Genomic DNA, 26490 nt, shown 5'->3' on the forward strand with positions numbered 1-26490 from the left:
ACCTTCCTCCCACCCCTCCCTTCTTCCCGGGCTCAACTTCACTCCACTTTTCTCTCCCTCCTCTGCTCGAGCAGTGCAGGGAGATGGGGAATGGGGGTTGTGGTCAGTTCATCACGCGGTATCTCTTCCGCTCCTTCCTCCTCAGTGGGAGGACTCCTTCTCACACTCTTCTCCAGCTCCGCTGTGGGGTCCCTCCCATGGGAGACAGTCCTCCATGAACTTCTCCAACATAAGTCCTTCCCACGGGCTGCAGTTCTTCATGAACTGCTCCAGTGTGGGTCCCTTCCACGGGGTGCAGTCCTTCAGGAACAGACTGCTCCAGCATGGGTCCCCCACAGGGTCACAAGTCCTGCCAGCAAACCTGCTCCAGCATCGGCTCCTCTCTCCGTGGGACCACAGGTGTGGTCTTCCATGGGGTCACAGCCTCCTTCAGGCATCCACCTGCTCCAGCATGGGGTCCTCCATGCACTGCAGGTGGATATCTGCTCCACTGCGGACCTCCAGGGGCTGCAGGGGGACAGCCTGCCTCACCATGGTCTTCACCACAGGCTGCAGGGAGATCTCTGCTCCAGTGCTGGAGAACCTCCTCCCTCTCCTTCTTCACTGAACTTGACATCTGCAGGGTTGTTTCTCTCACATATTCTCACTCCTCTCTTTGGTTGCTGCTGCACAGTTTCCCCCCCCCCCCCCAACTTCTTAGGTGTGTTATCCCAGAGGCGCTACCACCCTTGCTGATGGGCTCAGCCTTGGCCAGCAATGGGTCCGTCTTGGAGCCGGCTGGCATTGGCTCTGTCGGACATGGGGGAAGCTTCTAGAAGCTTCTCACAGAAACCACCCCTGTAGCACCCCCGCTACTAAAACCTTGCCACGCAAACCCGATACAAGAAGCCTTTTATGTGTTGGAAGGCTGTAATCATGTGTCCCCTTGATCTTCTCTAGACTAGACGTCTTCCCTCCTCAGCCTCACAGATCATGAGTTCTCTATTGCTCTTGGGCCACCTCAGGACACAGCCGGGTGTCTGCACAGATGACCTTTGCACTTGCTATAACGAGTTTTATGGCAACCAAAGAATGCTGTTATTATCAATGTCTGCAACCAAAGTTAAAGTTTTTTCAGATATTCTGGACGTAGGAAGTGGAGTCTCTAGAAGGAAGGTATCAAGATCTCAACCTTGAATCCTGACAGGCAGCATCAAAAGCTGAGGACATGTGATTTGTCGGCCTTTGATGCTGAGGACATGCCATGCCATGCTCTGGATGAGACTGTGGGGTCTCATGTAGGTTCTGGAGGGGTTTCTTCAACATACACACACTGTACACAGATAGACTGGCAGCTATGGACTGCGAATAAGAAACCCACTGACCTGAAGGCTGCTGTAGTAGCTTCATGGGCCCGTGGAAACCCAAACAAGAGGTGGCAATGAGTCATTGCCTGCCAGAGTGGGACAAAGTCACCTACTCCACCGGATGTATGAGGAAATGTTATTCCTGGACTCTGACACCTAAGAGTGACAAGACTGCTCAGCAACAATGAACCAAAGGGATGCTTATGGCAGAAGCATAACATTTCAGCCAAAAATCTTCTAATGTGTCCTCAACAACTTGATGGAGGCTGTGCTAAATGTAGGTCCTTGGTAGGTGGACACAGGCTAAGCACATCTTTGTCATCTGGAGCCCTCTCAAGAGCACCGCAGCTTTCCAGGAAGGGAGAAGGGTGGTTCTTAACAGCATTGGCAGTGCTGGGCTGCAAGAACTGTGGAGTGACAATGCATTTGTGGGACATCAGCTAAAGTCAGGAGATGGTAGCTTTGAGAAACGCATGGAGTATGTGGTTAAATTAATTGCTGCAAGATGTTATGGCACAGAGGACTTGCAATGATTGAAGGCATGATCAAGCCAGACTTTCTTATGGAAGAGTGACCCACTGAAGGTAACTCAAAGCAGAGACCCCAAGGCTAGCTCACAAGTTAGGTGTGTCAGTGGAGTGGACCAGTCTCAGACTTTCTCCTGTGGGCAAAGCATTTTTCTCCTTTAGAGTTCTGGAATTTGCTGGAATCTTTGAACTCTCATGACTACATCCCATTAAACGCTCTGCTTTGTTGCCTGGGAGTTGGCAGGTCTCTGACCTCTGCCTGAAGGAGCCACAAAACCATGCTTGGTTGTGATACCCTTGATCTTGAATTCTAACATCCTGCCTTTGAGTCTGGCCAGCAGTATCTGCTTCAGATGAAGGCAAAAGAAATTTTGTGCTAAACAGCTATTAAATAGTCTTCCATTGGAAGAAACTTCTTCTTGGCCTTTATTTAGAGCAGACTGGCTTATGCCCTGAAGCTTTGTAGTATGTCCCAAAAACGTTATCAATGTCATATTAATGACACTTGTATCCATTTTTGTGCCCATGCTCAAGTCCTTCTCTACCTCTGGTCATAACGCAGTCTTACGGCAAAGAGTTGTACAGATGAAATGTGTATCTGAATATTAAAAAACAGCATGAAGGAGGGATATTTTACCCAAAGGCTACCAGAGGCTACTCCTCCTAAACATTCAAAACTTTCATAGGCTTTTTAATGAGAAATAAGAAGAGACAGCAGACAGTTTTGGAGAAAACAAACTGATACCCTGCACAAACTCAGCTTATCCTGCTCAGCTGACCAGGAGTCTGAAACCATATCCATGAGCGCTCAGATGCAGAGGGAGAGGAAAGATAAGTTACTTCAGAGCGGCTGCTGAAACCACAACGCTGTCGTGCACAGTTCCCGTTGTTATGATCTCTCAAATCCATTAACTGTGATTCTTTTACATGCGCATCCCCCTCCCATCCTGGGCTGATTTGCAGCAGAGGCAATGAGAAAGCAAAAAAGCTTCTCTGGCCTGACTCCATCCTCCACGGGGACAACCAGGCACTAGGGAACACCAGCCCCCGTCCTCGTTTTCCCCTCAGATCGTCCACTATTGCTCCGCTGGTGTCAAACACCTTTGACTAGGAGTTGGCATAGCTGGAGTGCCCAGGAGATGCAGATCTCCTTATATGTTCTCCCGTCCACGCTGAGGATCCTTGGCAACTGAAAATAAAGAAGCCCCATCTGAAAGGAGACACTACATGCACACAATAGATTTTGGAGGGGGAGGACAGGAAGATGTTATTTTTGGCCACTTGCCTCCAGCAAAACCAGCCGCCACTCCGAAGCCAATAGATCTGTATTAGTGACTCCTGTGGGAGGCACAGGCTAGAGATTTACATCACTATTTGTAGGACAAACACATTTTGAGGCCACAGATAAGAGCCTGTAACTGTTACGCTTATCTTTATGCAGGCTTGCAGCAAAACACATCTCTCCTCTGAGGAACTTATGGCGCAGGGCCCAGAAATTAGGGTGTAAAGTTGTTTTGGTTATAACTCCCTCGGATTTCAGTTCGTACCTAGATGCTTCGAAAGCCAAGACTAAAGGAGCAAGTTGAACAAAGGATATAAGAACCAAGAAAGGAAGGGGCTGCTCAAAGTCACCCCAGGGTGATCGGCAGAGCCAGAAATAGCGCACAGGTTATTTTGGTACGGAGCCATCTCCATCCTCAGCCATATAAAGGTTAAGCATCTAACCTAGCCTGTTGTTCAAGGCTCTTTCTGTAGACCCACAAAGAAAAACAGGAACAACCATCAGGTGATACAAACCACCTTACATGGCATGAGAGGAGAGGCCTGACTGAATGACTACAGAAGAAACCTCAAGAAATAGTTTTTAAAAGGCTAGATAAGGGGAGATTAATCCCACCTGCTGGTTCAAGAGAGGCCAGCAGCACACTTGATCTCCATCTAGGCTGGTGTTCCCATGCCACGGTCCGCAACAGCCAGTGGCTGACAAGGTCTTGAGAAGTGATCTCCAGTTTCTCTACAGAATCAGAGTAAACATTAGGATTTTTAACTAAAGGTCAGAGGATTCAAATCCTGGTGGTCCAAAGGAAATATTGGTGGCTGACTGTTTCCTCGGCCACAGAAATGTGGAAACTATTGACTGAGCTGTGGCTTTCAACATTTCTCTGTCATTTGTGAGCCCTTCATCGTTTCTTGGTGGAGGTGTGGACCCTGTATCAAAACTACATGTCTATTAGTGACAGACTTCAGGATTTTTATCCACCTTTCACAAACCTCTCTGTGCCCATCGTTGCCAATGACGCTGAGGACTGCAGACTCAAAACCAGGGAGGTATGGCCTGAAACGGCACCTACTGTTTGTGGTTCTGCATGTTCCTGAAGAGGATGGGAGTCTGTGGTGTAACTATACCAGCCACTCTTCAATGTTACATGAAAACGCAGAGAGATGGCAGGGACGGAGACTTGCCATGGTTTCCTCAGAAGTCCCTGCTCAAGCAACCATTTTCCTCCTGGTCCTTGAAATTAGTAGGTTTATTTACAACCAGATAAATGGCCTTTTTTTCTGGCTTTTTTCCCCAAGAAAAGCGTTTTAAAAATTTTATTTAAAACACACTGTTAGATTTGAAGTCCAGCATTCTGGACCGAAAGGAAGAATGAAAGGAAGGATAAAATTCTCAACCTCACTGCAGTCTTGGAGGGATTTTTATTAGTAACTACCGCTTGCATTACTACAGCAGCCGCTGGTTTTGCCCACGAATTGGAACTGTCCAGAAATTACTACAGCATAATCACTTAGGCCAAAATCCACCACACGTACCTGAGCTGTCCTGGGGTGAGTCCCTCCAGCTTAGTCAACAGAGAAAGACAGACTCTGCTTGTGAGGGGTGATGCACCCTTTCCAGGTCTCTGTCCTGCTCTGCTGACCACATAGAGGAAAATCCCAAATCTTACTTTGCCAGAGGCTGTTCAGTGGCAAGAAACAAGGTGTCGAGTGCAATATGATGCCCCACAGTACCTCGCTTGGCCTCCTGCTCCATGGCTTCCTGCTGGTCCTGTGCCATGTCTACCTGCCCTTGGCAGATATCTCGGACAGCCTGGGTGCCTCTAGGTGACTACATGGAGGCAAATGAATTGAGCCTTCATTGCCTGTGTAGAGTGAACTGAATCTCTCCCCAGGCTCATCGTTGGGCTGGCTGGAGCTCCATGGACAAGCTCAGACCACAAAGCCCAGGTAGACACCTAGACATCTCAGAGCAGGCAAAAGGAGTCTCCTGCCCAGGATGCCCAAGGGAAGGGGGGATGAACCTGGACCAGAGCACAAGGCAGTCTTTGCCTCTAAGAGCTTCCAGCTCAGCTCCAACACAGCCAAGAGGAAACAGGAGCACTTGGAAGAGAAAGCAGCTTCCTAAGTATCCCCCTGTGAGATGCTCGCACAGCTACTTGCAGTGCCTGTGCTCGCTTAGTCCAAGACAGTCTGCATTCCCCAGACTACTTTTGGCTCTGGGGTTCTCACTGTGACTGTCCTCTTTTAGTCACATTCAGGACTCCTTTTTAAATTATTCTTTTAAAAAAAAAATTAATTCATGCACAAAATGCAGGTTTTTGCTCTTTCCAAAGGCGCGCTCCCCCAAATCTAAACACGAAAACTTCAACGGCAAGATCTCCTAACTCTGAACATCACAAATGCAGCAAAAGACCAAATCATCCCCAACACACTGCACAAATGAAACCAATTTCCTTTGGAGGCATTTGCAGGAGAGCGCACCTCTTCATACACAAACAAAGCAAACAGCAGTAATCCTCAGAGGAGTAAAAAAGCACGAGATTATTGTTTTCTTTTAATTTGTCCTGATACTTTCCTTTACCACGCAGTGACTGGCTAGATGATGAACATGAAAAACAGCAAAAGAGCTTTTACTTTACGTAACTCCCCCAAATTCTTTAGACATCTACTTTGTCAAGTCCTTCCAGAGGATGACTTGCTGAAGAACACGCAGGAAGGAGGTAATAGTATTTTCTTACTCATTTCCCCCTACCCTTTAAGTACATGGGTAACCAGCCATGCATCAGGACTGCGAGTTCTCACTCCTTTATCTGGTGCTTTTTAAGTCTGCTTTTCTTTGAGCCTTAGCTTCTGGAGTCATGTGGTGGGGGGGACACAGCTCACATTTAAAACGAAAACAAGCATTTACCTGCCGTGGCAGCACAGAGAAGCTGGAGATGATCAACTCCAGAGAGCCAGAATAAAGGGAGAAAAAGGAAGAGAAGTAGAAACTTACTCTCTTTGAAAAGCTCATGATATTTTAAGCACCTGTCATAATTTGGGGAATATTTTCCAGCTGTTATCGTTCAAATGGGTTGCTAAGGCAGGGTTTCCTTCACTGCGGCATTGGGTGCTACCTGCAACCCTCTTTCTTTGGGAGAAGGAAGAGATGTCCATTGTACTGCAGAAGCTAAAAGGTGGGTTTTTTTCTATATGGTAGAGGGGAAAAGACTTACAAGGTCAAATGTTGGCATCAGCTGGCAAAATAAATTCAGAGCAGACAGTGTTCACGGAAACCAGGAAGCCTTTGAGAACATCCTGCTGATGCCGCTAACCACGATTCCATAAATGCAACTTTATTGTCTTAAAAACAGGGTGGATGGCCTAAAGCCCACAGCGGTTAAAAGATGCAATAATAAAATGACAAAACCAGAAACAGGTAAAGAACAGAGAAAAAGAGGAGAAAGATGCAACGTGAAGCCAACAGGCCTGGGCTTTGCCTTGTAGCATGGCCCAGCACCTCCCGTTTAGAGGGGCCTGACGGCTGCCGAGACCACAGGCAGAAGCAGCTTGTGTCAGTCCGCACTGATGGGACCTGGCAGACAGACACAGAGTCCCTTGTGGGGTTCAGCTTGCCTCGCTGCAGATATCCATGGTATCATAAGCTCACCACCCAGGATCTCCCAAGAGTAGGGCAGAAATCAGTGACCTCATGGTGTCTTATCTGCTCCCCTTTAGGTGCCTGCTGTAGCTCCTGTCTCCTTTCTGGATCTCTGCTGCCTATGGAGGAAAACTGAATTACCCCACTCCCTTGGAGATGGAGAAGCTCCATCTTTTAGAGTGGCCTCCAAAAGCAAGTGAGATCCATCTCATCTGACTTCCAAGCAAGTTGGACAGTGTCATGGTCAACCCCATGTGTTCTATGAGGACTCCTGCCTCCCTCCAGGCAACACAGACAGAAGGGAAAACACAACTTTGCATTGCCAAGGTGTCCCCATGAATCCCTCACAGCACACTCAGGTCTTGATGGCAAACACAGACCCTTCTCTCTCCTTACACTCCCCATTCCCCGAGTCTTGTGCATTTGCAGTGTGGTGTTACGGTCCCTTTCCCACCCTGGGATGCCGTCATGCTGGGCATGGCTGGGCTAACTGTCCTGCTTGTGTTGCCAGGGACTGGGAGGATGGAGGGGTGGATGGGAGCTCTGAGACAAGGGACCACAGCATGCTTCTCCGAGGGCAGTTCCCAGATGTGGCTGGTACCCCGGCTGGTACCCCCCGTCTTTATGTGACTTGCCGTAGCAGATCCCCTGATCTTCTCCCATCCTCTCAGCCCACCTATGGTGTCCTGTCATGAGCAGGGAGAAACCAGCATGGAAAGTTCTGCAAACTGCCCAAGTGGACCCAAACCTGAACTCCCGACAGCTTTCCTTAGACTTTATAACACCTAATATCATCTAAAAGCCAGAGGCAGCTGAGAGCCTGTTTCGTGCTGCCTTGGAAAGCAAAGCAACCTCAATCACAGGGACAATGAAGGGGCCCTGTCTCCTCCGGTCCCGTCTTCCCAGGAACAGGAATCCCATTTATTTCTTTCCGAAGCTCCTGGCACAGCCTTTAGGGCCTTGCCTTCCCACACTCCTCTGCTACTTCTTCTGCCTGGTTGGTGCAATTAATTTTCATGCTCTCTTATCCTCACTTTCTTGCCAGAGCTTGTGGGATGGGATGAGCAGTGAAGTCCTTGCACAGAAGATGCAAGAGGCAAGGCAAAGGCTCAGCGGGCAGGTTATAAAGCAGGCAGCCCTTCTCTCTCGTACTCCTGCAGGCAGAGCCGCCAGGAAACCCGCGGAGAAGGCTTCTTTCTCTCTTTCTTTTTTTTTTTTTTCCCCTCTTCCCTTCTCCTTTCCTTTTCCACCCCCATCAGCAGCCACCTCCCCAGCCTGTCCCCCGGCACCGTGCCTCCTGGAACGTCGCAGCTCCCTTCTTTCATGAGCAGTGTGTGGTATTATGACTCCGGCGATGCCGAGCCCTGCCAGCACGCCTCAAACCACAGGTATCTGACCCCGTCCCAAGCCCCATAACACTGATTAATGTCCTGATTCACAACCCCATAGGGTCGGCACCATCGGTGGCCGAGACGGGACACCACCCCGCTCCCCTCTCTCTCCCCTCCTCCCTGAAGACCCCTCTGCCTTTGCTTGAGGAGGAGGGGGGATCCATTCCAAAAAAACCACCCGGCAGCAACCGTGGGCAGGGAGCGCGGGAGCTGCCAGCGGCGGCCGGGAGCTGTGCATGGTCGGGGTGCTGTTACAACAAGGCCAGCTCTGTGATTACGGCACATTAAGCTCTCAGTGTGGTGCAGGCAGCTCTGGGGCATGACGTCTTCCCAGCTCCAGCCAGTCAGCTCCGGCATCCCCCTCCGTCTCCTCCTTTTGCTGAGCATGGAGGGGAGACACTGGAGGGTTTGACGTGCTGCTCACCTGGAGCTGAGGGCAGCCATGGCCTCAGAGCCACGGGGGAAGGCACGGCAGGGAGAAAAGCTGTGGTGGCTGCGCATGCCTCGGCGGGAGATGGAGGGGAGGGAGGAGGAAGGTCCCCAAAGCTAAAAGCACAGGCTGCGAGCCATTGCAAGAGGCCACATCAACCCTGGCGGACATTGCAATGGGGCATCCATGCATCTTATTGTTGGGCTAGAGGCATCCCCAGACTCCAGGGCTATCTGGCAGTGGCTGGTGGTGGGAGTTCCAACAGAGCCCTGTTTCAGGGCTGTTGATGCTTTGGATGTGACTGTAGCAGGGATCCAGCCAGGCAGCTGTGGAATGGGACCCACTGCAGTGCGGGATCCTTGTCCATGGGACCACAAGCATCACCTAACCCCATGCAAGAAAATAAATCAGCTGGGTTCTGTTGTCTGCTCCCTTTGACCATACCCACATCCATATGTCTACATGGGTGGTGAGCCCCTGGCGCAGGTTGCCCAGAGAAGCTGTGGCTGCCCCATCCCTGGAGGTGTTCAAGGCCAGGTTGGACAGGGCTTGGAGCAACCTAGGCTGGTGGGAGGTGTCCCTGCCCATGGCAGGGGGGTGGAACTAGATGATCTTTAAGGTCTCTTCCAACCAAAACAATTCCATGATTCTATGATTCTATTAATATCTTTTTCCCAAAGCAGTGTGGCCTCATCCAAACCACCTCCTACAGCCCACAGTACACCTGAAATATGCTGAAGCCTTCTTTGGGGTAGCGCAAGCTGGTAAGAGCTAAAGATAGGCCAGGCAGCGTGCTTGCAGTAGAATAGCGTGGAGGATCGCAGGACAGCACTTCAGCCCTGGCCTGCCTAATTTTGTTTATATGTGAAGGCAAAGCCCTGTCAGCTGGGAGCTTCTCTAAGCAGTGCCGAAGTCTTGTCTGTCCTCTCTTGTCCATCCTTCTTCCTGGGCTGGAGGAAGAGCCCTGGTCCTCAATGCCTTCTCTCCTTTGGCCAGTTCAAATGCAGCCTCTTGCCCCATCAAAGCACTGCCAGCCCTTGGGGTGGGACGTGTCACCTCCCTGTATGCTTGTACATACCCCTGCCCTGTCCCAAGGTTCAAACAGCAACCTAAGGCTTTAATCGAAGACCTTGGACCCTCCCCAGAATGGTCTTATGTCCTGCCATGTCATCACCTGTCTTCACTAGAAATATCCTCTTTGCATCCCAACAAGCCAGAGATATCAATATTCCCTTCTTGGGCACCATCTGTTTCCAGACAGGAACAGGTGATTTCTAGGAAGTGTGGGATCTGTTCCAGCATCTGTCGCTCCTCTTCCCCAATCTTGCAGCAACAAGACTGGAAGAGGAGACACAAAATGCTGGGAATTTATGGGTTAAACATCCTTCTCTTCCCAATTCATTCTGCTTTGCATTGCCCTGCAGGCTTCCTGGGAAACATGGACTTCCCAACCTGATGCTTTTGGAGGCATGAACAACAAATCTTTGCCTGGTCCACTTTCTACAGGGTGTTAACTCTGAACCTTAAGGAGGCTCTTCCCAATGGAATATTTTTCCTTTCCATTTTGTTTTAGATGTCTGCTTTGAAAACTGGGTGCTTAGGGCCAGCAGTAGGGTCAGGAACAATGGTGTTACCAAGAGGCAAAGGGGAAAGTGATGAAAAAGGAAACCCAGAAAAGAAGCAAAAGCTACTGCCACAACAGTGAGACAATACATAATTGGTTCTTCTGGAGGATGAACACTGCTGATAATGAAGGCTGGCACTGTCAGCAGAGTAGAAGAGAGTTAGGCAGCAGGTGGGGAAAGAAGTTGCACGCCCAGGTCTACTAGATCTCTGTGCACACCCTATGGGCCCTCACCCATGCAACCTCCCCCATCAACAATGCTGACAACTATTATGCAGCAAATTTGACTGCTTTGCAATTACAGGAGGGATGGGTGATTCACCTCCGTGTCAGCAGAAACAGGAAAACTGGGAAATGGAAGGATGCAGGGGTCCACCTGGGCTGTCTGATCCTGTTCCACCTCAGGCCTCTCCTCCACCCAGCCCTGTTGATGGGATGGCAGTCAGTTCACCCTTTGGCTTGGCCCTTGTTCTGCTTATCTGGGTAACTCAGAGCCCTTATCGCCCCAGGAAAAGCTGAGTCAGGTCAGCCAAAAACATGCCCGCATTGACCTCTACGGAGATCCTCTTTGTGTTCAGACTTGTTGGCACAGAACCGGGGCCGGATCCTTACCTGGGTGCAAAACAAGGGCTGACTGTTCCATTTTCACCAGCTGAAGCACGCTCCCCTCCCCCTGCTCCTCCATAAACCTGAGTCATCTTTCGCTGATGACAGAGTAAATTAGGAGTACACAGTAGCTGTGACTTTGAATGGCCTCATTTCCCACTTCCAGTCCTACAAAATATGTGCAAAAGGCACTTAAAGTTCAATTTGTTGATCACACTGATGTTGCCAACAACACCGAGGGATGCAAGGGCAAAATCAGTATAACAATTAGGGTAGGAGAGAAGAAAAAGCAATCATCTATTGCACAGTCTGCTTTAAACACTGATGCTAAATTTGCTCAAATCTCTTAGATTCAGACATCATGATCTGGCATCCTTTAAGAACGGGCCCAAATCCACAGCTGAATTCAGCCCTGCCCTGTGGTTTGAAGAATGCAGCCTGCCAGCGTGCTTATCATCCTTCCCCACCGCCACCATAGCCAGAAACAAGAGCGACATTCCCCCCCTTCAGATCCCCCCCGCCCCAAATTGCTCATGTTTAAATGCTTTCAAGAAGGCATTCATTGCACAAGGCAGCCAGCCACAAAAGAAGCTACTGAAGCATGGCCGAACATGGTTTGGAGAAGCATCTGGAAACTGGGGGCTTGTCATCCGACCCAGATCTCTCAATTTGCGGAACCTTCTCCCTTCCAGTCCAGATGCAACCCAGGGCCAGGAGACCAGGACCAGCATGTGCCAGTTGGGCTTCTCCAATTTACACTCTGGCTCTCTCCTTATTTCCCTGCAGCGACATTGATTGACATCAGATGAGATCCTCTTGGCCCTTCTGCACTCCACAGGAACACCACTGATTTACGCCAGCAGAAGGCTCCGGCCCCTTGAGCTTTGTGGTTTCTATGATGAGGTTAAGGCAAATCACAGAGAAAATCTGATCCCAGGAATGCAACAACAACAAAAAAAAAAAACAACAAAAAAAAACCCCAACCAAAACAACAAACAGGCTTCATTGTGGTGGTGAAAGGCTGACGGAGAAACACTAGTCATGGTGGGAAATGAACTGGAAATGAAACTGGTACTCTGCAGTGGGATCATATGGTGGGATGCTCCGAGACTGTTTAACAATGTGATGGCATGAGTCAGAGCCGTACAGTTATACCCTCACGCTCACTTGTATATACACACACATCACAGTTTTGTACCAGACGCTGTGTCTTTGTCAACTGAGGAAATAAGACCTCGAGGGCCGCCCAGGTTCTGTGGGGCGCAGTCACAGATGATCTGTGGTGGGATGATCTGCAGCTAAGTGGGTCAGCTGGGGGCTGATGGGGCAGCTCTGAGATACACCAGCACCCGTTGCTGACATCCAAAGCCAAGCGAGGGACTTCAGCCCTCTCCTGCTTTGCCCCCATCCAGTGGGTAGCCTGAGTAAACAGTTCTGGTGATTCAGCACAAGCGAAAATAAGCCACGTCCTCGTTAGATACAGTGCATCAGACCCTCTGACCACCTACTGGTGTGTGTTTTAGTAACCATGGCTATTTAGACTGGGAAAATGTTTCCACCTCCACGCTATAGAGCCATCTCTCACTCTTTTATTACTTTTCTGGGAAGAACAATAAAAATAAACCATGTTTCCAAATGCATAGAGTCCACCTCCATTCCCCACAAGTCTTCCGTGCCTTTGCTGCACGCGCAGAACAAGAAATGCCTGAAAGCACACAGAAAGTCAATGGGAGAGCTAAATCTCAACTCCTGGTCTCTTCTCCTTACTGAAGAGGCCATTTTAGAACAAGCGATTCAGTGAGTGTAACTTCGAGGGCACTGGAAAAAAAAAGGCACAAACCCAGAGAAAACTTCAGGGATATCAACTTTGAGAGGTTAAAAGTCTTCATAAGCCAATGGTTCTTGATAAGCCAGCAATTCTAGATTTTGAAGCTCTACATGTTGGCTGACTCTCAGCAGTCCCACCTCATATCAGCTCCCTGCCACTTTTATTTTAATAATATTTTTTTTTGCTGTATTTTTACTGAGCTGAGTGAAATTGCTAACCCCGAAATAGATACGCTACGTAATGTCGCTTTATTGATCGTACTCTTCGAGTGCAGCCAGGAGAAACAGGTCATTTCCTTGCAATCGCTCGCCATAGCCGGTGTCTCAAAGCTACTTTAGTTCTGATTGCTCAATGTCTGAAAGCAGAAGTTGTTTGGGATGCAGGAGTCGAGAAGAAAGTCAAGGTAACGTTGAGGCGAGGCAGGTGTTTAGGCAATAAAAGTGGGATAGAGGGAAGTAGCATGTGAAGTTGATAGAAATCAGTCCTGTGGTCTTACTGAATTTTGGAATTTGGTTTGTATCTATCTTTGCAAAACAGAAGAGGCTACTAATTATTTACTCCTGGGGGAGATCAGGCATTGCCTAATGTGCTTTAATTTGCACGAGCAATGAATTAATTACCCATGGTTTCCTGTGGCTGAGCAGTCTTAGGAGCCCCTGGCCCCACTGTATCACTAAATAAAGTGGGTTAGAGACCATTCTCATCTCTTGCGGGTAAGGGAAACGGCAATAACACGGGCGGGGTGCAAGCGAGCCTGTGGGCAAGCCAGAGCCAGCCTTGTCTTTTGGTGGGCTTCCATGTGCCTACAGGGAGTGGTCTGAATGCAGCCCCCTGTGCCTTCCAGGTTCGTCAAAAATGTTGATTTCTTTCTCCCAAGCCTTGTGAAAGAAAGGCCAAAGGCAGTGACAGAAATGACAGAGCCAACTGTCATCACGATGGGGAGATGTTCCCCTAACAGCACAGCACAGGAAAGTGAAGATCAAGTTCAGCAACGGGCTGAGAGAGTTGGGGGTGTTCAGTCTGCAGAACAGAAGGTTCTGGGGAGACCTTACAGCAGAATTCCAGTCCCTAAAGGGGCTACAGGAGAGCTGGGGAGGGACTTGTAGTGATGGGATGAGGGGGAATGACTTCAAACTGGAAGAGGGGAGATTTAGATGAGATATCAGGAAGAAATTTTTCTCTGTGAGGGTGGTGAGCCCCTGGCGTAGGTTGCCCAGAGAAGCTGTGGCTGCCCCATCCCTGGAGGTGTTCAAGACCAGGTTGGACGGGGCTTGGAGCAACGTGGTCTGGTGGGAGGTGTCCCTGCCCAGGGCAGGGGGGTTGGAACTGGATGATCTTCAAGGTCCCTCCCAACCTAAACCATTCTATGATTCAAATGATGGTCCTGGGTCCAGCAGTCCCAACCTTCTTGGGCAGAGCAGGGCCAGGGTGCTTCCAGCTTCTGAAGCCCTTCTTTTCCTCCTGAGCTAAGAAATGTCCCACTCTGTGTCTGTTACCAGCACCATTCCTGTGGTTAGTGTACAGGATGGGCCCGGGGCTCTCCTGGGATGCTGCAGCCTCCGGAGTGCTCAAGATATATAAACCAGGTGAATAAGTTAAGGCAATAAGATGATGATTAAATGACTTACTGGTCATCCTAAACAGTGGCAGAGTCCCCCAAAACCCCACTGAGTCTCAGTTAATTGCTCATTTGTCCTCTGCTACGTGCCCAAGAGGTGGTAATCCCCCACCATCTGCTGCTCCTTACAAAGTGCCTCATCCCTTAACCTGCGGCAAGCACAAGCTAACTTTTGCATAGCACTCACTTTTCTGTTAAAACATACCACCCCCCCACCCCCATTTAGGTCTCAAGCCAAAGTTCAGTGAAGGGAAGAGAAGGTTTTCTAAGGACACCCAGTGACTTTCAAACCTGCCTTTACAGATGCAATAGAGGCCGCTTCTTGCTCTCAGTGTGGCAAGACCGAGCAGCTAAATACACACTGAAATGCTTGGAGAGAGGGGAAGGGAGACAGAAGTAAAGATAACATCGAGGAACCCTGATTAGCTACAGGGCAGCCATGTGAAACACGAGATAACCGGCCTGCCTTGCGTGCTGAGACAGCAACTCCTGTCTCCAGCCCTTGCCCCAGACACCGGGAGGTCTTTTTGGAGAGGCCACCTCGCCTTTTGATGAGCTGCCCTTATCTGACAGGCGGCTGATCTTCTAGGTCGTTAGGAGGAAAGATGCAAAGACACCAAAAACGCCTTTCGACTGTGAAGGTTCATTTGTTCTGCACTTTGACGGGGTCAGAGAGGTGGGCTAGGTCAGGCTGGCTGCGTTGCCTCGTCCTGCCTGGCTCAACACCTTCCTTGACTTGGACATAGGGGGAACGGTTTGGCTTGACCGTTTCACTGTCCCAGCAAGCAACAGACCAGAAAGCAGGTAAGTAGGTACCCGCTGTGTTGTATCCCAGCTTGTCTGGGCCACTTCTGAGTCTTGGAAGTCCCTGTTTATGTCTGTGCTGTTAAATACAAGGGCTGGGTGCTGTCCTCCGGCCCTGAAGCCAAGTGGCACAGCCCACCTCATGTCTACAAGCCTAAACTCATTTCCCTCCCCCCAAAAAAACCAAGAGTGTAGTCATATCCAATACCCCTCTCCTACGTTATCCTGCACCGCCACTTGGCACTGTCTGCAGGACTCACCTGCTCAGATGAAGACTCTGCCAAAAAAGTGTGCTAATGATCAGGCGATGAGGCTGATGGAGGGCTGTCATGGTTTCAGCTGGGATGGGGTTAACTTTCTTGATAGCGGCTGGTGTAGTGCTATGTTTTGGATTTGGGATAAGAATAGTGTTAGTAGCGCACTAATGTTTTTGGTTGTTTCTAAGCAGTCAAGGCCTTTTCTGCTCCTCACACTGCTCCATCAGAGAGTAGGCTGCGGGGGGCTACAAGAGGAGGAGACACAGCCGGGACAGCTGACCCCAAGTGACCAAAGGGATATTCCATGCCGTATGGTGTCATGCTCAGTATATAAAGCTTGGGGAAGAAGAAGGAAGGGGGGGGTGGATGCTCAGAGTTACAGCATTTGTCTTTCCAAGTCACCATTACATGTGATGGAGAACTGCTTTCCTGGAGATAGCTGAACACCCGCCTGCCAGTGGGAAGCAGGGAATGAATTCCTTATTTTGCTTTGATTGAGTGCATGGCTTTTGCTCTACCTTTAAACTGTCTTTACCTCAACCCAGGAGATTTTTTCTCACTTGTACTCTTCCAATTCTCTCCCCCATCCCAACTGGGGAGAATGAGCGAGCGGCTGCATGGTCCTAGTTGCCGGCTGGGGTTAAACCATGCCGGGGAGGTTCAGAGGTAGCACAGAGAGCTCACATTGAGCCCTGTGGCTCACGTTCCTGTACGTGTATTTATTGCCAAGGAGTGGGAGGGACAACAGGGATGTCAGAGGGTTTGGGGGGCTTTATGCCACCGTATCGTGACTGTACAGCCATGGTGTCAGCGCAAACCTGCACCCATTGCTGGCCACTCATCCCTTCTTATCCCCTCCTCTGTCACTCAGTCTCTCCCTTGCGTGTCTTAGGGAGTCATCCAAACCTTTGCTGCGCAGATACCGTTCCCTAACCCAGCTACAAACCTTCTCCTACATTGATTTTCTTTTTTTTGCATCCTGCGTTAGTTTCGTGCAAGCTCAGTGGGTTGAATCAGCTCATGGAGGGGTGCACACAGTCAGGAGGGAAGAAAGGAGACAGGAGCACAATCCCTGTGCTGCTGAAATGCCTTGAACCTGGGATGCTGGAGGGGTTAGAGGGAAAAGGGGCAGAGAAGTCCACTTTCTGCTTTGCTGGGTAAAGGGAATCATAGAATCATAGAATGGTTTAGGTTGGAAGGGATCTTGAAGATCATCCAGTTCCAACCCCCCTTCCATGGCCAGGGACAACTCCCACCAGACCAGGTTGCCCAAGGCCACGTCCAGCCTGGCCTTGAACACCTCCAGGGATGGGGCCTCAACAGCCTCTCTGGGCAACCTGTTCCAGTGCCTCACCACCCTCAAAGGGAAAAACTTCTTCCTAATGTTCAATTTGAACCTGCCCTCTTCCAGTTTAAAGCCATTCCCCCTTGTCCTATTGCTACACGCCCTTGTAAAATTCCTTCCCCAGCTCTCCTGTAGCCCCTTTAGCTACTGGAAGGCCGCAAGATCTCCCTGGAGCCTTCTCTTCTCCAGGCTGAACAGCCCCAACTCTCTCAGCCTGGGAAAAACATGTGGCCAGAAAGACAGGCCAACCTTGCAGAACATATCAACAACCAAACCGTCACCTGAGTGCTGTCAGAAGAATTTGTGTTACAGCAGGATCAAAGTACAATCTGTTAAGAGGATGGTGTCAGTCCAAAATTTTCCTTTCTTGAAAATCAGGTTTCTGGATTTCAGTCCCAGCTGAGACAAGGAAAAGGAAAACCCTAAAACACCGAGCCCCTCTAATCGCTGGCAAAGGTCAGCCTGGCCTCGGTGGAAATAAAGGGATTAATGCCAAGCCGGGCACATTCAGCGCTTGTTTGGGTGTTTGCTTCCTGTGACACGAGACAGCAAAGCTCAGCCTGACCCAGAAGGTATTCTGCTGGCTGAGTTTCAGCCCCAGGGGTAATTCGTTTATTGCCACGTCGCGAAAGGTGCAATGCAAAGATCATCTTTAGTACGGCAGCTCTTGCAAGGCCGGCTGAAGTTTGAGGGGTTATGGGGCGAGACAGCCAAATGGTATCACAACAGCCATGAGGATGCAGAGGGAGAACGCAAATTCTGCTTGTCGGGGCAAAATATCTTTGATATGGTCTAATCTTTAACACAGGCTGATCCTGTTGAGTTCTTCCTTTCCATCAGGGCTTGCCCTAAAAAATGCATTTTCTTTGTGGTTTGTTGTTGTTGTTGTTGTTTTTTTTTTCCTCTGGTAATGGTTGCTAATTGAGAGATGCTAAAACAGCACTTACAGTAGCAGCTGAGCAGACAGAGAAACCCCTCCACGCTTGCCCTTTTGCAGAGAAACGGCCCATCCAAAAGGGGGGGCGGGGGGGGATCCCCGCTGGCTTCTCCCTTTGATCCGGACAGTGTGTGAGCGTGAGGGGGTTTGGAGGGATGAGAACTCAAAAGTCTGAGACGAGCCCAGCGATGGCTGGGGGGTCGGAGAGCTGCACAGTCTAGTGAGTACCTAAATACACATCGGACTTCATCGCTTTTTCCCAGAGGTGCGGGATGAGGATGGAGCTGCTCGACAGCAATGAGGGCCAATTCCCAAGAGGGGTTTAAGTCGGAGGCAGCTGTAGTCCGGCTTTGCTATTCCTTTTTCCTGGTCTTTAGGCGCAAAGAAAATTCCACGACTGCAGGGTTTAGCTTTGCCACCGACTCCGGGGAGCGGGATTTTTTCCCCTTCCCTCTATCTCTGCGCCAGGAGAGGTGTTTTACCACCTCACCCCACACCGCGTCATCCGAGGCTGCCCCGTAACAGCTGCGATAGAGGGGCTTCGGGTGTGATGAACGTGGTGTCTGCGCCCCAAATAACTTCGCGAACCAAGGATTGATTTCAGCTGAACTTAATCGAGGGGCTGAGTGATGCACTTCCCTCGCAGAGGGAAATCCTCCGGCCAACATCTTTACGCCCTCGGATAGTCCCTTATAGGTGCACCCAGCCCAGGAAAAGAGACGATACGACACACACAGCTGTAGGACAACTCTCAGCCTCTCAGCATCGTTTTTCAAAGGGACACGGGGCGGCGGTGGCAGGGCCAGCAGCTGCCTCTGCTTGAGCTGTCTGGGCTGGGGGTACCCCTCGCAGCGACTGCAGACACACCGCCCCGGCCGGAATAATCCCACTGATCTCAAAGCACCGCTTGTGGGGCTATTTCTAGGAGGCCAGAAACCAAAACAACAACTGCCTGGACCTGAAAGGCACACCTCGGGTTTCGTTTCCTCCAGCCTTCACCCCCCCTCCCCAACCCCTTGTGTGCACGGTTGCCCGTTTGATTTTACTTTTCCCGATGCAAGGAGCTCACACCAAACCCAGACAGCTCAGGTCACACTTGCCACCGGGGCCACCGAGGTTTTTTTGGCTTGCATGGGACGAAATCACAGCCCGTGCATTAACTGACGCGGAGGCTTGTTTGCTTTATATTTTGCGGTTGGGTGTTTTATAGTCCAGGGATATATCTGCTAATCCCAAAGTACAATAACAAAAAAAAAAAAAAGAATCGTATCTTTCATAAATACACGGGGCAGGGATGGGCACGCTCCCAAGCGCGTGCGGAGAAAAGCACATTTCAGGCATTGTTTCCCTGCACTTGGAGCCTGTCTTTATTTAACGAAGTTAGGCAGCTAGTCGGGATTTGCAGGATCTCCATATAGGATTATTTTATTATGATTACTCTTTTTATTATGGGCCGTATTCTGAGGCCGAATATGATTCTTGTTCCCTCCCGGCTATAAATTATTCCACATCCAATCTTTCCCCTTTCCCAGTTTATGCAGATGTGGGTCTCATCAGAGAACAACAAGAAACAAGTCAAAGAGCAAAACACCGACCAGCACCTCCTTAACCCAGCTGCTCTGCTGCCTGAGCACCGGGTTCTTGGCTAGTTGTTGACCTCGGTATCATTCTAGTGTGAATTTTCTGATTTATACTGGTCCTTCCTACCAGAGATTAACCCCAATGCTGCTGCGGATGCAGCTCCCTTGGAAATAGGGGCTGGGACCTTTCTCCAGGTGACCTGGCCAAGCTTTTCCCTGCTTTGGGCTATATTTCCAAGAAAGGGTTCCCAATCCCTTAATGATACCCCTTGAATTTCTGGGGGGGTGCTACAGCTCCTCTGCAAAACTGGAGGGGAAGCTTCAGCCTTGTCCAAGCAGCCTGAGGGGGGTCAGGGCTGCAGCAAACAGAAAAGGGTCGAGGACGTTCTGCTCCCAAAACGCACCTCCCTAATGCACAGCACCTTCCGCGTGGCACTGAGCACCGCCGAAAGGCAAGACCCTCATGGTCCCAAAACTGAGCTATTCTGGCCCAAAGCCCTGCAGAAGGCTGGTGGCTTATTATTATTATTATTATTATTATTATTATTATTATTATTATTATTATTATTCAGAATATCTCCTCCAGTAACAACTGGGTTGGGGGCTGCCAGGCTGAGACTGGAAGGGAAGGAGATAAAGGGAAAGCCGATGGGGTCAGCAGAGCAAACCACGGCTCTGAGCGGGACACGGGGAGGTTTTTCTGGCAGCACCATTCAGGTAAAATCATAGTGCCTACATCTCGACTTCTCCCATGCTCTGCTGATGTCGGACCCTAATTTTCAAGCTCCTTTTGCACCCATCTTCTTTTCGAGCCCATGTTTGCAGGGCTGTCTGGCTCAGGCCAACCTTTCTTCCCTGGCCCTTGGACCAAATAGCAGAATTAACCCCAATTTATCCCCTCACCCTGCCAGATTTCAGGCACAAAGCGCTCGATCGACAAGTGGAATTCCCCTCGCTGTTTAGGCAGGTGTTAATGGTGATATTCCCAAGGAAACGCTGGGGGAGGACGTCTCTGGACTGCCAGGGCAGCTGGAGGAGAGCAGAGCTTCTCCCAATACTTTACCCCAGATGAAACGCAGCCGTCCATCCCCCTCAGCTGCCCCTTGAAAATTTAGGGCAGGGGCGCTCATCTCGCTATGGGTTTTACGCGGCCGCGGGCTCACGAGGGGGCCACGATTTCTGCACGGACACTTTTAACTCGGAGAGGACTCACTCGCACAGCGTTTTTCCCTGTGCTGGCTTTCCCACCCCGGTTCGCGGTTAATGCGGGGACACGCAGCCCGCGTGCTGCGGAGAAGTGATTCAGCTGCCAGCGTCCTGCCCCACGACGTCCCGGTGACACGGGCAATCAAAGGAACCATGTCCCATCCCTACTTCGCCACTCTTGCTTCAAAAAGTGCCTTTGCTATCGTCTTTGCTGTCTGACAAAAGGAATTATGGATGTGACAGCTCCAGATTTAGGACGCACCATGCTCTGCCCGCTCTCGGCATCACCGACTCTCAGACGCGAAGCCGCCGAGCGTCGAAAAGGCCAGCAAATTAGGGCCGCGGCTCTCAAGATTCAAATCTGCCAGCCCCAGACGGATGAGCTGTGCCCTGAAGCTCGGAGGGGTCGGCTGCCTCAGCCTGCGGGAATCCTCCTGCCTCAAACACCCACGAGAGAGCTTTGCTTCGCTCTGCCGGGGCAGCGAGAGAGCGGGTACCACTTTTGGGCTTAGCCCGAGGCTGCCGCGGAGCCCGTCTCTAAAGGCAGTCCTTGCATCCCCATCCTCCTGCAGCTGCCCTCCTTGATTTTTTGCTTGTTGCTCTTCGGAGAGAGGCACTTGGTGACTTCTATTGACGGCAGCACATAAACCATGCTCAGCCCTGCTAGCCCAGCATCAAATATCTGTACGACCCTTCTTATCATATAGCAGTTAAGGTATCACCGTGCTGAAACGCGCAGTCCATACCACGCAGTGCGTTTAAGTTCATGTAAAAATCGAGTTAGTTTGGGAAAGAAGCAACACCAGCAAAAACAAATCAGCCTTTAGGCACCCTGCAAGTTGCTCCGTGCCTCGCAAGTCTCTGGCCAGTGGGATGACATGGGGCTGACCTTCTCGTTCTGCCTAAGCACCCGCCAGGAGGGACACGCAACATCTCCGCAGCCCCTAAATTGTCAGGTCGATGTTTCAACCCTTCCGGCAACTCCTTCAGCCGCCAGTTTGGGGTTTGAAAAGCGAGGGAAGTGTCTGAAGCGTGAGTTTCAGCCTGGGCCGAATTAAACCCAATGGGGTTTCCAGTGGCAGGACCCTCAATCGGTACGGGAGGGGATGAGGCTTTAGGAAACTCAACAGAGAAAATACTCCGGCGCATTCCTCACCTCGCCCTTTGCAGCAAATTTCCCTGCTTTCTTGCCCCTCAGTGATTCTGGCAGAGCTATTCCTGATTTACACCCAAGTCTGGATCGCCCTGAGCCGGTGCGTGGGGAGCACTCAGCCCCTGTCCCCTCCCCGCGCCGCCGAGCAAATCGCTTGTGATGTGAAAGTGTCTGTTCTGATGGGGGCATCAAAAATAAAATACCCAACTGGGACCATGAGACAGCTGACACTTGGTTCGCTGTCTGGTCCTCCGCACTTTTTGGAGGTACCGGGATGTGCTGGGAGAAGGGAGTGAACCGGGAACGGGACTGGAGATGCAGTCTGAAGCCCTTGCTTGACTTTTCTGGACCCTGAAGTTTGTGGAACTACAATCTAGCTGTTTCAAGAACCTGATTTTCACTGGTCCCAACAGAGACACCAACGCCAGCAGGAATTTTGGTGCTGTCTTCAGCGGCAGTGGTGCTGTGGAGTCAGGGGGTAACAGGTGCTACAGGACCTACTGAGCCCCGTCATGATATGGTCCCAAAGTCATCTACAGTCACTGAGATGCGAATCCAAGCCCAGAAACAGGGGAGAAACCTCAAGCGCCACTAAAACCTCAACAAATCTACAAGTGGTCCTCTCCGCTCCCCCAGTTTTCTTTGGGTTTTGGAAGGTTTATTTGTGCTTAGAGTTAGACCACGACAGGGATGGACTGCAAGAATGACTGTTTCCCGAGGGGCTGTCTCTCCTCATTTAATGGTGAGATGTTTCCCTCCAGCGCGATGCTGTACGTGTGAGGGAAATACCCCCCACCAGCCCTCCACAAGGTCCCAAGCAGTCCCTGTGAAACCCAGGGGACAGAGTCCGAGGTGATGGTGTCCCTGGAGGGTCGGGGAGGACCTGGCTGGGGTCAGGATCAGGTGGAGCTCACTCCCTTCCAAACACATCTCCATCCCTCGTGGAAAGCAGACACCGCTTGAAGTGGTGGTCATGCCCCTTCCTACACCAGAAAGCATTGAGAAACGGCCAGGGGTGGTGGTGATTCCGGGGATGGAGACAGCAAGGCAAGCAGATGTCAAAGCAGCATGGCCGGCACTGGGTTCATATCTGGTGGCCGATTCTGCGTGACATTTCCCTTCATTTCAGCAGAAGGGCTTCAGAGATCACCTGGGGGTCTACTGTAGATCTCAGCCCATTCCCCACCACCACCATGAAGGCGCTTTTGCCAGGCTTTAGCCCTTTTTGCTACCTCTGTAGAGATATTCTCTCTCGTGTGGGCAGGAACAGGTGAAAACAGCACCAGGATGCAAAGGGTTAATACTACTTTCACGCTCCTGATTGTACACTGCCTGCAAGCCCTGCACGCTAAGGTCCTCTCCGAATTTAATCCCAAAGAGGGAGGCACTGTTTCGCTGAGATTAAACAGATTTGCAGGTTAAGAAGATTAAATTAAAATTAAATCTGTCGTCTCGAGGAAGGGGGGGTGGATTAAAAGAAAAAAAAAATAAGGAAGAAAAAGAAAAGTTGCCCTTTACCCATAGGTATCTTTTGAATTATTGCCCTGTCAAACTGCACGCGTTCCTGTCCAGAGGGTTTTAAAAGTGATTCAAACTCTTCGGGAAGCACAGACATTTTAATTTCATCTGGTGCAGCAAGTCTTGAAACCAACTGCACGCCCGAAATAAACCGCTGGGTTGTTAAAAAAAAAAAAAAAAAAAAGGGAAAAAATAATAAAAAAAACCCAGCGCTCTGCCTTCTAAATCCTTGACACAGTAAATTACTCATCGAGGAAAGAGCCGCGCGGATCGTGCAAGAACGCAGCGGGGGCAAAAAAAAAAAAAAAAAAAAAAAAAAAAGAGATTGAGGGACTCACCAGAGCGTAGACTGAACTCAACACGGAGCAGCAGAGGATCAAACCCAGACTGTGATAAACCAGATATGATCCCATATCCAAGAGGCTTCTTCCAGCATCCAAACTCGCTCAGGGAAGTAGGAGGACGAGAGGTCTTCCAGCTCTCCTCTTGCAGATGATTTCTCCTTCTCCTTCCCTCCCGCCCCCCCCCACCCCCCCCACCTCACCCCCCCCCCCCTTCCAGATTTTGTGTTTGTTTGATTGTTTGTTTGTTTCCACAGGGTTTTTTTTTTTGTTGTTGTTTGGTTGTTTGTTTTGGTTTTTTTTAGCCAGAAAGGCACATGACGAGAAAACCCGGTCCTTTGCTCCGTTTTCTCATGGCTGGAGATGTGGGCAGCTCCCGAAACGCCGCGGAGAAGCCCAACGGGGGGAAATGAAGCGATTTCGGGTCCCCTTCACAGCCGCCGCAGCCCCCGGTGCCGGTTGTTTTCCGTGCGCATCTGTCTCCCAGCAGAAAAAATCACATCCATATGTCAAAACTGCTCTTCTGTTGCCTTTTTATGAGGCGGGGAGGAGGGTGTGTGTGTGTGTGTGTGTGTGTGTGGAAGTTCAAATAATTTCTTTGTCAAACGCAAACGCACAGCAAAAGAGGGAGAGAGAGAGAGGGAGAGGGAGGGAGAAGAGAGAGGGGTGGAAGGGGTGGGAGATTGGAGAGGGTGGGGGAGGCTTTTAACCGCTGCTTTATTTTTAGAGCCAGTAATTTTATCTTTTAGGTTTCAGAGGGGTTTAGGGGGGTGAAAAAAAAAAAAAAAAAAGGCTTTTTTTTCGCCTCCCCCTCGCCCCCCCCCTTCTCTTTCCGGCATGCAAACAAATCTCAAAGTCGAAAGTTAAAAAAAAAAAAAAAAAAAGAGTGAAAACTTGGAAATATTTTCACTTAGCAATTACCTTTTCGCCAACAGTGGTACTCTGGGGGATTTTTTTTTTTTTTTGCTTGTATATCCCGGCGCGTTTCAGCTCCACAATAGGTTTATTCTGCCAACCTTCCAGGTTGCAGTGTGTTTTAGTTACAAATCGGGATTTTTTTCCTTCTCTCTCCCTCGCCGTGTCAAAGGATCTGCAGTTTCAAAAAGCCGATTGAGTACGGCATGAAAGCGTGGAGCTGAAAGATCGCTCCCCCCCCCCCAAGTAGTTTATTTTAGATTTTTTTTTTTTTCTCTCGCGGCAAAACCACTTTTCACTTACTCTGAGAAATGTTCTGAAATCCTCGGGATTTTTTTTCTACTTTTTATTTTTATTTCTTTTTTTTTTTACTTTTATTTTTATTTTTTATTATTTTTCTTTTTCTTTTTTTCTTTTTTACTTTTTTCCCTTTTTCTTTTTTCTTTTCTCTGTTTTTTTTTAATTATTTTATTTTTACTTATCTATTTTTCATTATCTATTTATTTATTTATTTATTGTATTTATTTATTTTTTCCCACTCTCGCACCCGCACGGGCACAAAAATCCTCCGCCCCGTCCCCCAGGAGGAGCCTCCCGAAAGCCGAGGAGGGGAGTTCGCAGCTTTCTCGGGGGCTTTGCTCAGCACCCCCCGGGGGAGGTGGGGAGGGTGGGTGGATGATGCGCTACAGCCCTCCCCACGGGGGCTGAGCTCCCCCCTCCCCCTCCGAGCGCCCCGGGGGGGACCCGCCGCCGCCGCCGCCGCCGGGAACCCATCGCTCCTCCGCTTCGCCCCCCCCTCCCCCGTCCTCCCCTCCCCTTCCCCGCCTGGATTTCAGCAGCTTTTCGGGAGTTTCAGGGCAGGGATGTTACAACCGAGCGGTTTCATTCATAAAACTACGAGGGAGAAAAAAAAAAAAAATTAAAAGTAATAAAAAGCCCCTTCACTCTTCCCAAAGCTGTTGGGTTTTTTCTTCTTCAAGAGCCGAAAGCAGTCTCCGGCAACCATCCCCTTATCATCTTGTCGACGTGGGAGGAGAACCGAGGAGGGGAGGGGGCTAGAAATCATGACAAGGATGCGACATGCGCTCAGGGCTGACTCATTGGGGGAACTTGGGAAGTTAAGTAGTGGTTTTTTCTTTTCCTTTTTTTCTTTCTTTCTTTTTTTTTTTTTCTTTCCTTGCAGAAGCAGCGGATATTTAGGAGCTGAACGGCGGCAAGAAAGGGAAAAAAAAAAGAGAGAAAAAAGAAAAAAAAGAAAAAGAAGCCAATCTCCTCTCTAGCTCTATCAGAGGGCAGACGGTAAAAACATCAAGTTTTCGCAGAGTGGAGCTGTGTGCATTGCTGTTTTATTTTCTGGAGTGAAGAAAAAAAAAAAAAGAGAAGAGCAAGAAAGAAAAAAAAAAAAGAAAACCAACCCAAAACTCTACAGTCGGTTTGTTGCTTGCTTTTTTTTTTTTTTTTTTTTTTCTCTTCACAGCCCCATAGCTGTGAATAGGTGCCTTCAGCTAATTTTATGAAAAGGGGCTCTTTCCAAGGCTAAGGTAGAGTAGGGCTTCCTGTGAGAGAGAGAGAGAGAGAGAGAGAGAGGGAAAAAAAAAAAAAAAAAGAAATAAAGGGAAAAAAAAAAAAGTTCTGCTCTTGATGCAATCTTTTTCCTCCTCCTCCTCCTCCTCTTCCTCCTCCTCCTCCTCCTCCTCGCAAACCCTCTGCCTCTCCCTGCCAGCCTCAGCAGGTCTCCCCGGCTACTGGGGGAGCAAAGCGGGTATAAACCCCCACCTCCAGCACCACCACCGCTCTGGACCCCATTGGTTGGTGGCATCCAGGCTGTGACCGATGGGATGGGATCCACGGGGTCACTCCTGCATCCCTCCCACCCCATCCCATCCCACCCCATCCCATCCCACCCCATCCCATCCCATCCCATCCCATCCCATCCCATCCCATCCCATCCTATCCCATCCCATCCCACCCCACCCCACCCTATCCCATCCCATCCCATCCTATCCCATCCCATCCCATCCCACTCCCATCCCATCCCATCCCATCCCATCCATCCCATCCATCCCATCCCATCCCATCCCATCCCATCCCATCCATCCACACTCCCCCACCATTCCCTCCTGTCCCCAGGCATTCTCTCCTT

The 26490-nt window shown here is 50.0% G+C and overlaps 1 protein-coding gene across 1 annotated transcript in view; it reads right to left on the bottom strand.

The window, feature by feature from the left end:
• Nucleotides 1-23504, bottom strand: part of PTH1R (parathyroid hormone 1 receptor) — a gene marked incomplete at both ends in the record, with an annotated part of 131802 nt that extends 108298 nt beyond the window's left edge. Inside the window, one exon of the mRNA XM_082479111.1 lies at nucleotides 23430-23504. Coding sequence (XP_082335237.1) covers nucleotides 23430-23504 — 75 coding nt within the window. The remainder of the gene's footprint in view (nucleotides 1-23429) is intronic.
• Between the last annotated feature and the right edge of the window lie 2986 nt (nucleotides 23505-26490).

The sequence above is a fragment of the Vanellus vanellus genome (assembly GCF_965231255.1).
Source record: "Vanellus vanellus genome assembly, chromosome: 2".
Classification (NCBI taxonomy): domain Eukaryota; kingdom Metazoa; phylum Chordata; class Aves; order Charadriiformes; family Charadriidae; genus Vanellus; species Vanellus vanellus.